General features: G+C 37.6%; 1 protein-coding gene across 5 annotated transcripts in view; it reads left to right on the top strand.

Moving 5' to 3' along the window:
• Window positions 1-18,561, top strand: part of METTL25 (methyltransferase like 25) — a gene marked incomplete at both ends in the record, with an annotated part of 112,204 nt that overhangs the window by 4,318 nt on the left and 89,325 nt on the right. For all 5 annotated transcript variants that reach the window (XR_014017039.1, XM_081248927.1, XM_081248926.1 and 2 more), the window contains 2 exons: window positions 16,190-16,354; window positions 16,842-16,948. Coding sequence is in view for 4 of the 5 variants with exons in the window: in XM_081248927.1 (XP_081105053.1) it covers window positions 16,190-16,354; window positions 16,842-16,948 (272 nt within the window). The remainder of the gene's footprint in view (window positions 1-16,189; window positions 16,355-16,841; window positions 16,949-18,561) is intronic.

The raw sequence follows: 18,561 nt of genomic DNA, 5'->3' as shown, positions 1-18,561 counted from the left end.
TAACAATAATAGGATTAACTGATATTTACTATTTTCCCTGCAGTGTGTTGTTTGTTTGCATATTTTCCCTTTTAATATTTACCTTAGTCTGGCAAGATGTGTTCTGTTTTCCCCATTTGTGAAATTGCCAGTTGAGGCGGTAATTTACTAGGGGCACAGCTTGTAATGGAGATGCAAGCATGGGTCATCGGACTCCACAGTCTGAGGTCTTTACCACTGTGATAAAGGTTTCTCTGGATTATTTAAGATTGAATTACAAAGGGCATTTATTATCAAATCTGATATTTTGATGACATGGGTACATTTCTTATTTTTTGTTTTGTTTTTATTGTTTCCTCTTCAAGAATGTAAGAATTGTTTTTTCACTGTTGTATCTTTAGTGCCTAGAATGGTGCCTGGTCAGAGTAGGTGGTTGATAAATATTTGACGAATAAATAAATGAAAAATACCACTTATTTGTTCTCTCAGCTAGGAATAAAATACATCTTTTGGGAAACACAACCAATTTTGTGTCAATTCAACAATAATGGAATCTAGACTAGATTATTCACCTTTGAGATGTCTCTGACCCTGCCAAATTTTATATACAAGATATTCAGTTGTACAAATGGTCTGCCACCTCCAGTAATAAAAATAATGAATTTTTTATAATGTATGCTTGTAAGGAATATTAATTTTTGTTTATGTAAAGATTATGTAAATATGGACATTTCCTCCATTACTATATGAAGTCTATTGTTTGTGTCAGAGAAGAGTATTTTTTGCTCTTTGACCAGATTTGTATCTTATTAAAGAATTGTTAGTTTCTCTATAAGTATAGTTTAGCACTTAATTTTTATACTGTTTAGTCAGACAGGGTACAGATTCCAATTCTACCAGCTCTGTGACCTTGGAAGTTTGTTCATTCATCCATTCATTCAGGGAACATTTACTTAGTGTCTGCTGTGTGCCAGTACTTTTCTAGGAGCTAGGGAAATAGTAGTAAATAAAGCAAATAAAACTCCGTATCTTCATCTTGCTTGCATTCTAGAGGGCATAGAAATAATTTTTTTAAAGTGCCACAGAGAAGAATCAAGTAGCAAAGAGAGGAGTAAACAAGGGGATGGGCAGGAGGAAGATATGTTTGCAATTGTAAATAGGTTGTCCTAGCAAACCTTCATGGAAATAACTCTGGACAAAAAATCTAAGCAAGGAGAACATTGAGTCATGAAGCTAGAGCATTCCAGATAGTGAGAACGGGGAGCGCAGAGGCCCTGACGTGGGAGCAGGCACGGTGTGTTCAAGGAGCAGCAAGGAGCCCTGAATGGATTTCCATTAGGGTCTCCCAAGAAGTGTGGTTTTCTGCCAGCTTGATGTGAGGAGTTACAAATAAACACAGTTCCCCGAGCTGCACTGAGTTAATGCACAGTGTGTGAAAGTCATTTGGTATTTTATGAGACCAAGTTGTTTCTGAAAATCCTCAGTGTAGCCATTTCAGTAGATTTCTCTTGCCAGGTGATATTCTGGCCTGGTCAGAGTCCTGAAAGTTTCTTTTCCTCTGTTCATCTAAAAAGAACTAGAGAGAAAACAATCGCAATTCTCCACACTTAAAAAGGAAAGATGGTGAAAATAACTGTATTTTAAGGGCATAAATTATGGGTGTTGTGGTTTGAATTGTGTCCCCACCCAAATTCATAATTCGAAGCCATAACCCCCGATGTGGCTATATTTGGAGATAGTCTTTAAAGAGGTAGTTAAGGTTAAAAGAGGTCAAAAGGGTGGTGCCCTAATCCAATAAAAAGAGGAAGAAACACCGGAAGGGTGTACACAGAGGAAAACTATGTGAGGACCCAGTGAGAAGGCAGTTGTCTGCAAGCCAGGGAGAGGGGCTTCACCGGGAACCAGCTAGCTCTGCCAGCACTTTGATTTTGCACTTCCAGTTTCCAGACTGTGACAGATTTCTGTTGTATAAGCCACCCAGCCGGTGGTATTTTGTATGGCATCTCGAGCAGACTAATGCAATGGGCTTTGCAGACTGACTGCCTGGTTCAAGTCCTGGCTGCACCACTTACTCGTTTGGTTAGCTTGGGCTACAACTCTTTGTGCCTCAGTTCCTCATCCATAAAATGGGGATAATTACAGTACCTACTTGATGGGGCAGTCTGAAAGTTATGTGAGTAAATACATGGTAAGGGTTAAGCGGAATGCCTAACAAAGAGCAGCACTTAACCCATGCATTCACTTGACTCATGTTTACTGAGTGCCTTCTACCTACCAGGCCCTGTTCTAGACCCTACTGTTATGCTCCTGAACACAATAAAATCCCTGCGTGTGTGGAGCCTATGTTTTAGTGAAGGTTGATACCCAGAAAACTGTATATGCACGCACACACACACACACACACACACACACACACTCGTTTTCCAGGAAGGGAAAGAGAAAAATGGTCTATCTGAGGGAAGAGTATGTCAGGCCAGGTGAATAGCAGGCACCAAGTGGGAACATGCTGTGTGTGCTGGGGGCACAGCAGAGCCATCCGGGTGAGACTGATCAGAGGTGAGGTTTGCGTAGCGGCCTGAGGCAACTTCATGTGGGACTTGCAAACCATACTGAGGGCTTGGCTTTTCCCCTGAGTGGAATGGAATGCTCTTCAAGGACTTCATGAGGGGGTATGCTGTGTGATTTATGTCTCGGAGGGATGACTCTGGCTTCTTTGTGGAGAAGGTGACGGTGGAAGCAGGAGGACAGGATAAGGCTGTTAAAATAGTCCAGGGTGGGCTTCAGGTAATGGCTGCTTGAAGAGGTCAGGCAGTGCCTCCAGCAGGTAACACTGACAAACACTGACCGGATTATTAAAAACTATTGGAAGGTTCTGGAAGGTGACCAAAGGGGGACAGAAATATGAGCAGAGTTTGCTGTTGGAAAACTGCTACTGATTGGGAAGAACTGTGAATTCATGACTTTCTTGCTGGGGGTGCTCCAAACCCCCCCTAGATCTGGCAGTGGAAAACGACATTCTTCCCAGCTCAAGATGGCCACAACAGAGTTCAGAGACGAGAGCAGATGGAAATTTAAGGAGCACATTGTGGAAGGAGGGCCACAGAAGGGCTGAGATCTAAGATGTGAGGATAACCTCTGGCTAAAACCCTGGATGAAGTATAGACACACACCCCCTCCCAAACACACACACACATGTGCACATGCGGGCACGGGAGACTAAGAGAATCCAGCAAAAACACTGACGAAACTAGGGGGATGGTGAACCCTTGAAAGACAGAGCTCCTGGCAAGATGTGCAGACTTGCTGCACCTTTGACAGAGTATATTCCCCAAGCTGTGGACACAGCTTGGGTGGCAAAAATCAAAAGCCTGATTGAATTTCTGTATCAATGGGCAGAATTCAGGGCTGGCAGAGCAACTGGAAATTTAGGCTGGGGAGCGTTGGAAACAAATGTAACCACAGGGAGGATGAGCCCCCCAATCTGACTCTCAAATCCGCCCAAATCTTTATCTGCCTGCTGAACTACACAGGCTCAGGGATACCCTCAGGGGCCAGGCTAATCAGCAACTGAGCAGAGACACCAGCTGCTGCACGCTGAGGGGGAGATAGATTTCAGTCTGAGTCCAAGCAAGTTCACTTCTCAGTAGAATAACAACAACAAAATCCTTAGAAAAGCAAAATAGATCCACTACAATAAATTATCCACAATTCTGCTTTTCAACCAAAAACCACTAGATGTGCAAAGAAACAGGAGCGTATGACTCATACTCAGGAAACTGATTCCAGGTGATCCCTGATGCTGGGTTTAAGTAGCTGTGTTCGGAGAATTAAAAGAAAGTGTGACCCAAGGGGGGAGAAAATGAGTTAATAGGAGCCGATCCTGATGGGGCTCAGATGTTGGATTTAAGTAGGTATCATAAATATGTTCAAAGAAATAGAAGAAAACAGCCTAAGAATTAAAGGGAAACACAGTATTAATATTAATTATACGACCTCCCTTATAATTGTTTTCATTGGAAGAGTACACGCTCATTGACAATTATATTAATGTTACACATGACCTGTTGCTGATAACACGCTCTCACACAGTTTCTGTGGGGTAGGAATTCAGGAACAGATTAACGGATGGACCTGGCTTAGGGTCTCACGGTTTCAGAGTCCACTTGCTGGTGGGGCTGCAGTTGCTGAAGCTGGTTGAGGTTGGGGAACTCGCCCCCACAATGTCTCACTCACATAGGGGGGTAGTTGGTGCTGCCTGTTGGCACAGGGCCTCAGTTTCTCACCATGTGAGCCTCTCTGTGGGGCTCCTTTCATGGAGGGCGTTGTGTTTGCACAATGTACTTGGTTTTGTCTGTGCTCAGTCATGGTTGTGGACTTCGAATGGTCACAGACTTGGTCTGATATTGGTGTACTACTGTAAACGCTTTCATATTTTATAGGGAAGAGTGTGGTCTGTGTGCCAGCGCCAGTTCCACCCCAGCTATAAGCGGCTATCTCTCTGTCACAGCTGATTGTTACTGTTGTTATTTTTTTCCTTTTTCACAAGTGTATTACCTATCTTACAAAGTTGTAGTAAAGCTGAAAAATGATGTAATATGGCTCCTAACATAGAACTGGGAATATAGCATGGATTCAGTAAGTTGTGGCTAATAAATGGTGAGGGTTGTGGTAATGATGATGTTGGTGGTGATGGTGTAATTAGGTCTTTCTTTCCTTGGAAAAAATAAATGGTCAAGAACTTCTGGAAATGTATGTGCTCCTATAACACCCCATATACTCTCCCATATCCACACATGTCATCCTGTTGTCATTGTCCACTGGCTTGTCCCTATCTGCAGCTAGATTACAAACTCTCTAAAAACAAAAGTACAGTGTTTGCCTTTTTCAGTTTTGTGTTCTTAGCACATTGAACAGTTTCTGGCATATCGATGAGTAAATTATTCTTAAAGATCGAAGTGAAGCATAGATCTATAAAGAATGTTATTGAAGGTACCCGTGGAAATATGGTACTGAACTAGATAGCTGTGGTGTGATTTCTGTCCATATTATGTTTGTCATCATTGTTTTTGTATGACTCGATCCAACTTATAGGTTTTTTAACTTAATTCTATTCTTTTCCTGTGTGAAAATGCAGTACTTCATTCACTACATTGAAAATTACAGAAAGAGGGCTTCCCTGGTGGCGCAGTGGTTGAGCGTCCGCCTGCCGATGCAGGGGACACGGGTTTGTGCCCCGGTCCGGGAAGATCCCACGTGCCGCGGAGCGGCTGGGCCCGTGAGCCATGGCCGCTGAGCCTGCGCGTCCGGAGCCTGTGCTCCGCAACGGGAGAGGCCACAACAGTGAGAGGCCCGCGTACCGCAAAAAAAAAAAAAAAAAAAAAAAAAAAATTACAGAAAGATACCATGAGAATCTGGAGATAAAATCAAGGCAGGCATCATTTCAGGCTAAAATTTCTGAAAGTTTATCACATATGTGGGTGAGATTAACCATCTGAGAAAAAAGCCAGTAGTGATAGCTTCTAAATACTTTACTGATAAAGCAAACTATCTCCTATATCTCATCTCAGGGATTAAGATTTTTTTTCCCCACTTCAAGGGAACTAGGCTGTGTCCTTAGGAAGCAATGACTACATATATAAATCTGTAACATGCTCAAGTGAATTATCTTTTGGTTTTCAGGAGTTAATTGGTCTTCATAAGTATAGAAAAATCTTCCAAAAGGCAAACGGAAGAGATTCTGAGTTAGGAGAGCCAAAATATTTTATGAAACCAAAATAGATCATGACTACACAGGCCACTCAAACAGCTACCCAGCTTGATTAAAATTTTCTTTAAGAATATCTGTCTTTATTTGTTCTAGTTGTAATTCTAAAATTAGGAGACAGTGTCTCATCAAATGAATGATATGGGTTATCTCAGTGTAAAGTAATAAGTTTATAAAGTCAGTTTCTTATAACTTTGCTTAGAATCAGTTATGGAAAACCTATTTAGCTCTCAGGAAATCCAGGTTTCTGTGCCTGCGAAGCCATCCTCTGTGACTTTGCCAAAGCCCAGGGCTGCTCTAAGACTGCCAGAGCCTCCAGGGCCTCTCTTGACTCTCTTCTTTCAGCTTCTTGAGGCCATATGCTACTTCTCCTGTTTCTTGTTATCGTCACTTACATGATCCTTACCAGGATTGGGTGCTGAATAAATGTTTAGAATTGGTTCCTTTTGGTGAGCATCTGCATAATTAATTTACTATCATTTTAATTGAACAACACAGGAAGTTTTTGCCTATGATAGACTGTTTTGTTGCGGTTTCTCTTAAAGTATTTTTATTGCATCTCAATAAATTAAATTGCTTCTTGGCCATTCTAAGTATTTTTTTCTTGGTGGTGGTGATGGTGGTGATTATGGTGCATTGAAATTGTGCTCAGATTTAATTTGAAACACATGAAGCCAGAAAGCATGTTGGAAGTAGAAAGTGAGAACAACAGAGAAATAATTAGTGTCGTCTGTTTTACTCTGTTGTATTTAACTTTTATCCTTTCACTTTCCATATGTATTTTCCTGAACTCTATTTTCCCTTTTTATATTTTTCTGGGTCTTTTTAGCAGACTTCAAGTGTGGAAATAATTTCACACAACAAAAAGATAGTGGAGGGCTTCCCTGGTGGCGCAGTGGTTGAGAGTCCGCCTGCCGATGCAGGGGACACGGGTTCGTGCCCCGGTCCGGGAAGATCCCACATGCCGCGGAGCAGCTGGGTCCGTGAGCCATGGCTGCTGAGCCTGCGCTCCGCAACGGGAGAGGCCACAACAGTGAGAGGCCCGCGTACCGCAAAAAAAAAAAAAAAAAAAAAAAAGATAGTGGCAGCTGTCAGCCCAGTTCCTGGGTTGCTGCTGTAATTATGGGTAAGGGTGACAAAAATGCAAACAAATCTTTGGGAACTCAGGATAATTTGTCATCATATTTTATTTATTTGATACATAGAAAGTGCTTTCCGATTGTTCCTTTTAGATAGGGCCATTTAGAACTTGAATTTATATTCTAGTTTTTAATGGTTACCCCCCCAACTTCTGATTTCCCCCATATCACTCAGTTATTTAGAAGTTTAGTAAAACAAAGTTCATGAAATTCCTCTTATCTATGGCATTTTTTTCCCTCATTCTACTTAAATTATGCTTATATTTAGCCAATCAGAATAAATGTGTCTTCTTTTTGTTTAGATATTCACTTTATGTTGCTTGGTACATTTTTTTTTTTTTTCTTTTGCGGTACGCGGGCGTCTCACTTCTGTGGCCTCTCCCGCTGCGGAGCACAGGCTCCGGACGCGCAGGCCCAGCGGCCATGGCTCACGGGCCCAGCCGCTCCGCGACATATGGGATCCTCCTGGACCGGGGCACGAACCCGTGTCCCCTGCATCGTCAGGCGGACTCTCAACCACTGCGCCACCAGCGAAGCCCTGTTGCTTGGTACTTTAAATTATTTATTTATTTTTGTTAGATGGGCATTATCTAAAAAACTCAGACTAGTAACTTAGACCATCAACAATAAGAGAGGATCTGTTTAGTACTAAAAATACTGGAGAGAAAAGTGTTATCTTTTCAAAGTTAGATTAATTTTAAAATTATGAAATTTATATTAAGAATTAACAGCTATCTACCAACGAATAAAACAATAACTTTATGTTGTTTTAAATATTTAAAATGATCTCTAGAAGCCAGAGAAAAAATACTTAGTTGAATTGTCTGTTATAGTATTAACATTGGGTAAAGTAAAAGGTGAGGAAGAGTAAAAGATAGTGATTCTTAATCTTAGGTCACAAATCCCATAAAAGGCTAATTCAAATGAACACTATCATACCTCTTCCTTAAAAAAGAGGCATATATGCTCACACATAGATGTAAAACTTTACAGATAGCTTTCGGTGATTCATAAGCTTCTTTAGCTCTTAGACCTCAGGATGAGAACCGCTGGTTGAAAGCATTATTAGTATTACAAAGCTCTTTGACTTCATCTTGCTTTAGACCAGCACTTGTACGCATTCTTCTTTTTTTCCTTGTCGCTTTTTGTTCCTTATTATGATATATATTTTCAAACATTTCTTTAACTAATCTTTATGAAGTTCTGAAACTTCCCTTGTGAGGGGAACTGCATTTCCCATATAGCTGCAGAGTATTAGACTGGTATCTTTAGGCAATACCAATAACAATTACTGAAAATGAATTCTTCCCTCTTTCTTGATCATTAAAATCAGAGTGGCGAATGTAAGGTTTAGGTGGGCCTTGTATTTGTTTTTTCTCTATTGCAGTCACCTTAAATAATGGTCCCTGAAGAATAAAATTGATCTGGTTTTTATGAATTATACACATCATTTACAAAAATTAAACAAGTAAAGAGCAAGATCGGAGCAAGATCTGCTGGAGGTACGGTAGGAACTAGAGAAAGTGTATATTTAATGCAAATTCCTCTTGCAAGTTCCTTTTACTTGGCAAATGATTATAACTGAATTCAGCTGAGTAGAATAGACACATCTATTTTGTGTTAATGTTGAAATGTAAGTAATGGAGTTTAGAATAAGAATAGCAGATGAAATTAAACTCAAGTTAATGAAATGTACAATGGAAAGAAGTGCAATTTTAAGAGACAGATGTGACTTAATTTTACTCTCAAAGTCCCTTATTAGTAACTTAATTTTACTTATAATTACTGTTTACCTGGGACAAAAAGTCCTTTATTTTTCCTGCCTCAATAATAAACGAACTGTAAAGTCTTTTTTTTTTCTTGAAAGCCTGGAAGTCTAGGCCCAAGTCAATGTGTGTATAGAAAGGAAATACTGGTCTTCTCAGTAAGAGATCAATGGCAGTGTTAGTTACTAAGGTACTGCCATCCTTGAGGCACTGTGGGGCAGCGGAGCCTGCCGTGGTGGTCAGAAAATGGCAGCGAAAATAGGAAATGAGATCTCTGTGGTAGGAACAAGAGAAGAACAAAGAGATTGATTTCATAGCACTTACTGCACTGAAATAGGTTCGTTTTTATTCTTTACAATTATAAAGCAATTTTTAAAGTTTTAGAATCTAAAATTTATTTTGTATTTTGCTAACAAAATCATATTTGGTTTATTAAATTGAATTTATTTTTCAGAAAATATTTACAAATATTTATTTCATTTATTCTTCAGTGCTTCTAATTTTAAATGGAGTTTGAAGTTGTGGAATTCCTAGTAATCTATCTCTTGGTTTTGGTTATTTTCTGAAAATAGAGACTTCTGATGTAGGAAATTAAAACACTACAGTAAAGCAGACTTGAAACTATATTAAGTCTTTAAGGCATGGTCAGGATTATAATCTATCTACTGAATTTCACTTCAAATTTAGTAAGAAATATCATTGGTAATAAAATTCTCCCTTGAGCTTTCAAGCTGATTCTAGGACATGGTACCCACTGCTAACCACTGGGCTCCCAAACACTGAGAAATTCTTGCTTTCAACCTACTTACACTGTAGAACCCAGTGCTGGCTGTTGGACTTGCACTTTGTGTCTCAAGTTGCAACTTACCTGTCCCTAGTCATGCTTTCATTCTAACAATGGAGGGCTTGCATCCAACTTCCAGAGCCCAAACTTCCTTTCTCCCAGCAGGCCCCGTGTTTAGAAACTGAATGTTTGTATTGATCATTGTTTCAAGTTCTTCTCTAGTAGCCTATATGGTATTCTGGGCCTAAATATTTGAGTATTTTCTGCGCCACATTCTTCCAACAAAATCCCAAGTGCTGTGTTAGGACACTCAGTTTCTTAATTTGGGCTTTGTGCTTTGGGAGTTGCCTACTATGTTCTAGGCACTGTTTTAGGATGGTGTGTGTGTGTGTGTGTGTGTGTGTAATTACTTACATGTATATATGTATATGTACATATTTACGTATATGCCTGTGTGCGTATATATATGTGTATTCCTTAAAATACTGTAAAGTAGATATTTGCCCCCATTTAATAGATGAAGATATCAAGTCTTAGAGCAGATAAATAGATTGCTCATGGCCACAGAGGGAGAGGCAGTCTGAGAACCAGAATACAGACCTAGTTCTTGCTCATTCATTTACCCATTCATTCATTGAATATGTGCTATGACAAGCATCATTCTAGGTTCTCAGGATACAGCAGTAAACAAAAATCTGTGTCCTCCTGCATGTTACTTACTATGTCAGATGGTGATAAGTGCTATAAAACACTGATACAGGATCAGTGAGGAATGAGAGTTGAGTGAGGTTGCAGCTTTAAATAGGGTTGTCAGAGAAGTTTTCACTGAAATGGTGACATTTGATTAAAGACCTAAAGGAAGTGAGAGAGAGAACCATGAAACTATCTGAGAGAAGATGGTATCAGACAGAGGAAAAAACAAGTGCCAAGACCTGAGTAAGCGCATCCCATGTGGCATCTCAAAAGAATTCTAACGGGGAATTGTTGAGCCCTCTGGAATCCACACTGAACATTCATTGCCCACATGCCTCATAAGTGATAAGACACTATATCCCGTAGATGAATCACGAGTTGTTAACAAATTAGCTTTATCAGGTTCAGTTATTACCTTGCACATAGTAGGCATCCCAGAATTGTTTATTTTTTAACAAGTTTATTTTTTCTATACCAAATCAATTTTCTAAACTTCTGTTTCTTTGTATATCTTTATTTTCCTTCTAATTAAACTATGAAAAGGGTTTGTTAGAGTAGTAATACTGTGGTTAGATTTTCCTGTTTTTATATTTAATTTGATTTCTATAAAAACTTAGTTAAATGTGAAAATGCTTTTGAAATGGTTCCATGTAATGGAACATTCAGTGTAATGTTAATATTGGCACAATAAGGATATGCATGTCAATTTTTGTTAACCATATCATTCTTTCTAAGAGCATGGTTTACATGTTGAGATAACATATTTTTTCATTTCATATGCAGCCATAAATTATGTTGGAGCTTATGCAAAAAGTTTCCTAGCACATAATGGAGTGATATAAATTGACTTATTTTAAAAAGCAACAGTATATATTCTGTTTCTTTCTTAAATAGATTATAGGGTTATGGATATACTTAAACATTCATAAAATTTAATACATCCTATATATAATTTTCATAGTTCAGCAAGACAGCTTTAACTTTTGACTGAAGTCTACTAAACAAGTATAAAAGATTGAAGCCTAAAGTCAACTGTTGGTAGAAGCCAAAGCCTTAAAATGTGTAATTAAACTTGCATTGAATATAAGTAGATTTCCATTTTAGAAAACATGTTCAATTCAGCTCAACCAACACTTACTGAGCATTCTGCTGTGGGAGTTCTATTGATAAGGAAGAAAATCACTACTGTGGTAACACTGGTGGTACTAATAGAGTTTGAACCACGGCGGTGATGGGGGGTGAGGGGGTCCCAAATGAAAGACATTTTTACATTAGGTTTAATGGGTGACTGGATATGCATTGAGGGTACAAGGAGCATTTAAGATGATGTAGACTTTTAACTTGAGCACTGGGTGACTGATGACACTATTAAACAGGATAGCAAATAGGAAAAGGGAAAGGTTTGGTGACCTTGAGAACTTTCAGTTCCGTTTTGGGCTTTTTGAATTGGAGACATTGTAGGACATGTAGAAATGAGTCCATAACATTTCTATGTCCTTGTGAAGATTGTTATTAAGAGGGCACTGTTGACTTCTTGAAATTCTGGACCATAGGACATTTCTAGGGTGTGTGATAATAACAGTAGTGACCTTTGCCCTAACCCCTGTAACACAGTTAAACATCAGAATTTAGCACATAATTGTATTTTATATCACATTCTAAATGTTTTAAGTCACTTTTGTCTCACCTTGTGATTGTAAACATTAGGGCTGAGATGAGGTTTTATGTTCTTCTAACAGGCTCAGAAGTACTGTTGAAGTCCCTGTAGTAGCCTCAGTGAAAACTACTACCCCAGAATCTTAGCATTTGTTTCTCTCAGTGTACCTGGTGATGCTACAGTAGTAAATGTATTGAGGAATTTCTTTCATTCATCCCTTCATTGATTACCTACTTACTGAATACCTGGTATATGCAAGGTATTATTGCCTTACAACTGGGCGTGAAGCAGTAGGGATACTTTGTTTCTAGAAATAGATAAGTACAACAACATCTTATCATAAAAACTTTTAATTTTCTTTTCAGAGACTTATCAGTTGTTTTAAATGTAGAAATTACTCTTTTTATTTCATGAAATCTTAAAATCACTTCTGGTAAAGAGGGAGGTGTTGAGGGGAGTGGGGGAAGTGAAAGAATTAAGAAGATAAATGAGTTTGAAACTGTCTTAAGATATTACCATGTATTGATCTCTGCCAGAGGGAATTCTTGTTAGACCTGATTCTGACAGTCAGTCTGCCTAGCACTTTTTTAACTGCTGTCTTTCCTGATTTCATTTGTTACTCACTGCAGTGGCGTGTTGATCAAATGTGGGAATTAAGAACAAGGTCTGCGCACAGCCTTGGTTCACATGCCTTGCTACTTAGTGTTTGTGTGAACCTGGCTAAATTGCAGCCTCTGTAAGTGGGGATATGAGCACGATGTACCTAGCTTATAAGTCCGTTCCATTCAATGTCAACTGTTTGGCACAGTGCCTGGCCCACAGTATACGTGCAATAAATGTTAGCAATAATAGTGGTGAGTTAATTGTGAATCCTAACAGTACTCTGTCTTCCTTAAAGTGCTAGATAATATTCAAGTAAAATGCCAGAATTTAGTTTTGAAATTTTATTTATTTTAAATGTCAATATTATATATTCATTGATTGTTTCTATTTTATTTTTAGCTTAGAAACATTATTATTCATTTCTCTATCTTGAAATTTTCATAATGCAACATGTGTATGTATAACCTTTCTATCTTTCCTTGTATATTGATCTCTGCTGTAAAAAAAAAAAAGGATAGGGATATACTGATATCATATTTAATAGAATTAACTTCTCCCTTGCCTCTCTGGTGCCTTTGCTCCCTCATGCCCAAATAACCTATCTTGTAAGAAACTTCTGTGGGTGTACAAAAAATAAGAGTAAATAAAGACAGAGCATGTAATAAAGCAGAACAAGTACTTCCAGTAGAGGGAGATATTGGCAAAACAATCAAACCGTAGAATATGCAGGTGCAATGGGTATCAAATTTAAAAATGAAGCTTTCCCTGTGTAAAAAATTTAATTAAGAAGTTAAGTAATAAGTTGGGTAACACTGTGGTTTTTATTTTGCTAGTTGCCAAACCCAAACTCAGTGTGCAAGTATCTGGGAATGCACTGTGAGGACTACGGATACTATTACCGTCACCACGGAACTTTTCTCACATACTGTTTCAGAGATAGAAGTAAAGACGAGATCATTGACACCTTTCATCTCTCTGAATCTCTAAAAATCGCAAGTAATGGAAGCTGGATCATTTGAAAACAAAGTTACAAAAGCTATATTTTCATAATTCAAAAAGATTTTTTTCACAGAGTTCTAGACTATCTGAATAAACTGGTGTAGCCTTAAATGACATAAACCAATGGACTGAATCAGAACACTAACCTTTTTATAAAAGGAAACATTGTTAAAAATTTAATATCTTTGCAGTTTAGATCTCCAAATTTCTGAAATTACTAGGAGGCCTATAATTAAAAGCAAATTAACAACATTAATTTGGCTTGGATTGGAATTTTTTCAAATATTTTCAGTAGGATAGTTAAATTGATTTGAAGCTTTACTTTTCCAACAGAAACATAACATTTCTTTCTGTTGGTAGCATTGTCCAATAACTGACTACTATAATAGCCCCTCTGCACTTTGAAATTTACTACTCTTATTCTATCACATGCTAAGAAATTGCGCCCTGGAACTTGGGGATGTTGAGACTGCCCTTAAACCTGAGAGGCTCACTTAATAGTGGACTGAGTTTTCCCCTCTGTATCATGCCTAAATATTTTGATGTGGATTTTATTACTTTTTGGCTGCATTAGTAAATTCAGTTTGTAAAATGTCGAAAGAACTTTATATAATACACAAAATGTATCTTAAATAAACGCACTATAGTAATCTTGTAGTTTAAATTTCCATTTAATAGATTCAGAAATGGAAGTTATACATCTCTGCTGATTTTCTAGTTAATTAATTTGGTAAACATTACTACCATCAACTTAATAGATATTAGCTTTCAAAAGGTACTGTCTTAAACATGTAGTTTTTAGTTATTTAGTTAGCATTCTGCAAGCCTTCTTCAATTTTCTTGCTTTTAATTTTTGCCAGGGAGCATCACTGTTTTTTGTGTTTAAGCAGGTTTTTATAATTTCATAGGTAACTTTGGAGTATCAGCTAGCTAGAATGAACTTCATAGCATATAGTATGATTTTTCTGATAGGACCTAAGTTGTTCCCAGAATTGCACCATGCTTTTGTAAGGTGAACATTTTAAATGCTTTAAATAACCACTGGATGTACTTTTTTTAGTTATTAAAAATAATTTTCGGTAAATGGACTACTCCATCCAAAGAGTTTCTTTGAACTACTAATACATATCAGAATGCCTTTTTTTAAACCTTCATAAATAAATTAATATGCATTAAAAATGGCTGTAGGAAAATGAAACCGAACAAATAAAAAGCAAATCTGTACTGATGTGTATCCATTAGAGTAGGCAAGATTATGCTACAGTAATAAGCCTAAAAACTCAGTGACTAAAAACAGTGAAGGTTACTATTCATGTATGCCACATGTTCATTGTAGTTTGACAGCAGTGATGCCTTTGTTGTCGTCACTTGGGGACTCAGGCTGAGGCAGGTTCTATCTTGACAATTGCAGTTCTGGGCAAAGAAAATGTAGTGACTCTTTTGATATTTTTAAAACTTCTGCCTGAAAATGGCATAGTTCACCTTGGGAGATGTAACCACATCTGAGTTCAACAGGGTGAATGATCCTCACGCAGAGAGGGACACTGGATGTTGCAAACAGTGTGGCAGTTTACTCTTCTAAAGTGAGCATTCAGCAACTATCAGTAGTTTCTGTATGAAGCTTAGACAATGTCTGGTTTGAAACTGACTATGGGAAGAAAATGAACTGTTTTCACCTAATCATAACCAGATTAGTTTTAGAAGTCGTATTGACAGTGCGTTGAACACATATACACACACACCCACACAATTCTACATGGTCCAAATGATGCAGGAACTGTTTTGTTTTGTTTTGTTTTTTTTTTGTGGTATTGATTCAGTGTTTTTATTTTTTTTTTATTTTTTATTTTTATTTTAAAGTTTATTTTTTTTTAAATTAGTTTCTGCTTTATAACAAAGTGAATCAGTCATACATATACATCTGTTCCCACATCCCTTCCCTCATGCATCTCCCTCCCTCCCACCCACCCCATCCCACCCCTCCAGGCGGTCACAAAGCACCGAGCTGATCTCCCTGTGCTATGCGGCTGCTTCCCACTAGCTATCTACCTTACGTTTGGTAGTGTATATATGTCCATGCCACTCTCTCGCTTTGTCACAGCTTACCCTTCCCCCTCCCCACATCCTCAAGTCCACTCTCAAGCAGGTCTGTGTCTTCATTCCCGTTCTACCCCTAGGTTCTTCATGGCCATTTTTTTTTTTTTTTTAGATTCCATATATATGTGTTAGCATACGGTATTTGTCTTTCTCTTTCTGACTAACTTCACTCTGTATGACAGACTCTAGGTCTATCCACCTCATTACAAATTATATGGAATATTACTCAGCCAGGAACTGTTTTACAATAACATTTATACCATTGAGAATATTGCTGTTGTTCTACTTGCAGTGTGGACAGGGAGTAACGACATTTGATGGACTGAACTCCTTTAAATTCACAGCTGTACGTCAGCCAGGACCAGTCATAAATTTAATGAGTACATTACAGTTTAGCACGGTATTAAACTTCTTTCTTTCTTTTTTTTTTTTTGGCTTTTAAAGAAACAACAAAAAGGCCAAATTTTAATTTGGAATCTAAGTGTATAATGGTATAGTGTATTAAAGAGGAAACTGGCTGCTACAAATAGCTAATAGTTTAAATAACAAATATAGTAGAACCATTAGTGATATTGCCAAAATTCACACCAAAATGAAAATATTATAGTTTGTTATAAGATCGGTGATTTTTGTTTTTTAAATCTCCAACAAATTAGCTAGTGATTATTTATTTTGTTGCTAACAATTCTTTTTATCTTGATTTTTTAGATATTAGTGATTTTCCAAAAATATTTTGTGAAACTTCCCAGAAGCTGGTGAGTGTGGAAGCCTTCGCTCTGGCTGCTAAATATTATTCTGTGCAAAACTTGGGAATATGTACTCCTTTTGAACAGTTGCTTGTAGCCCTTCGTGGAAATCAAAAACAGAGAACTGGTAGGTGTGTTTGTGTGTGTGTATGTATGTTTTTTAGGCATTTTTAGAAGCAATATATTGTTCATATGTGTATACATTTCCAACATGTTCTTAATTTATTGTTAGACCTTATATCATGAGCCCCGATAGACTGATTTGTTCTAAATGAGTAGGTTTTCTTATGCACCATATTAAACAGAAAACTTAGGTATAGATCTCCACATTTTTTTCCTACATCGTAGTCTAGTTATCAGTCTTTTCCTTTGTAGTTAATTGTTTTATATTTCAAGGAACATTTTTAATAATGTTATATGAGTCTTTTCATTTTATTAAGTTAAATATGATTCATAGCAGCTAAACTAATAGAGATCCATCATACAGACACTGCAATAGGATCTCTGTATTATTTTCATATTTAATTATAGAAAACATGAGCATCAACTGATGGTTCTTATTAAGTTTTGTTTCTTTAGCAGCAGTACTTTAATTTTGTTTTATTTTTGTTCAGATGAAAATGTGAAGCTAGATGAGTTTATGAATTTGAAAAAATCTCATGAAGTTCAGGCAATGTCAGAGGTCATCAGCAGTATTGCTGATTACTGTGGAATAAAGCAGGTAAGAGTATTTCCCTATATATTCATGTGTTAAAATTATTGCCATTTTGGGGGGTATCATTCAAATGTCCTTTTCTACTATCACTGTCTAGCCTTTAAAATGTCATTAAGTAATAGCTGATGTGAGATGTCACCTCACATCTGATCCTTTAAAAATGCTCTCATTTCCCAATATGCTGCAATAAAAACAAATTTATACTAAAAATAAGATATGACTGTTAATGTTTTGCCACACATTTCACTCTTTTCAGAGTGGATAGAAGCTATGGTAATTCTCTTTTTCTGATGTTGTAACTCCAATTTGAGGCAGCATTATGAAGATGGCATTCTGCAAAATTGTTTACCACTAGGTGTTCTCAAGGACCTGGGTTACCATGCTGTGGTCTGGGGCACCTGCCTCATTATTGTAACATAAAGAAACTTGGATTCTTTCATAGTGTCAGAATTATAATGCATTCCTGTTGTAAAAAATAGCCTTTATGAAGGGTGGTGATGTCTGAAAATAGATGTTAAAATAAAATCAGTGATTGCCTCCATTGATTGGCCTATAAAAATAGTAAGTTATTTTTCTTATCCCTACAAGAACATCTATGGGGGTAATGGAGGATTTTTTCCCTTCTTCAGTTTTTATTAGGTGTTAGAATCTTTTCCATGTATTCTTTCAGACTTGTGGAGAGTTTGAGATTGATTAGAAAACGATCACAGCTTGGGCCAGGTATGCAGAACCACTTATGGCAACATAGTTCTCTAGAGTAGGAACTAAAAGGCAAGAGCCGAGGTAATAGTTTTAAACCTTTTCTCCAGTGTATCATATCTAAGCAGTACCTGTCAGGATCGGTAACAGGCTCACCATGACAGTAATACTCAACCGGAGTAAAAAGGGCAAGTACACAGTAAAATTTAACAAACTGCTGCTGTACATAACACATGGATGAATATTAGAAACATAAAAATGAACGGGAAAAATAAGCAATTTACAGAAGACTACGTATTTTATGGTATCATATTTAAAAAGCTTTTAAGCAAAATAATGGTATATTCTTAATGCAAAAAATATATGCACAAAAGCCATTAAAGAAGCAAGGGAATCATAAACAATAATTTGAGAATAGTTGTTACCTCTGGTAGGGGAAGCAGGGAGATGGGATATGGAAAGAAAACATAGTTATATGGAATGGAAATACTACCATTCTAGTTCTTAGGATGGCTAGTAGGTTCATGGGTATAGCAGACGCTACTGGATGCCTTATTCAGATACTCTTGGGCCTCACCATTTCATGGTGTGCCGGGCTGCTTTCTACCTGGCAGTTTCTACATTTCTTTTCCTGTGGGTTTTCTCTGTCTGCTGAAGCATGGCACTTCCTGCATACAAGTTCTGGGGATTAATTCCTCTCTGTGAGCATCCTTGAATTAATGACTAATACACATTGATAAACAGATACATCAACTCCTGCACTTTCCAGGTGGGATGACTATGAGGAGTATGTGTTCTACAGTAGCTCTCCAAGTTTCTCAGTGTGATTAAACCCAGGTTGTCCTAAAGTGGTATTTTCCTTAAGAACATACCTTTTACTGGGCTGTCCTCCTTTCTCTTTTTTCTCTTCTCTATTTTCC

This window comes from Mesoplodon bidens (assembly GCF_964165515.1).
Source record: "Mesoplodon bidens genome assembly, chromosome: 11".
Classification (NCBI taxonomy): domain Eukaryota; kingdom Metazoa; phylum Chordata; class Mammalia; order Artiodactyla; family Ziphiidae; genus Mesoplodon; species Mesoplodon bidens.
This window is presented reverse-complemented; position numbering and strand designations above follow the sequence as displayed.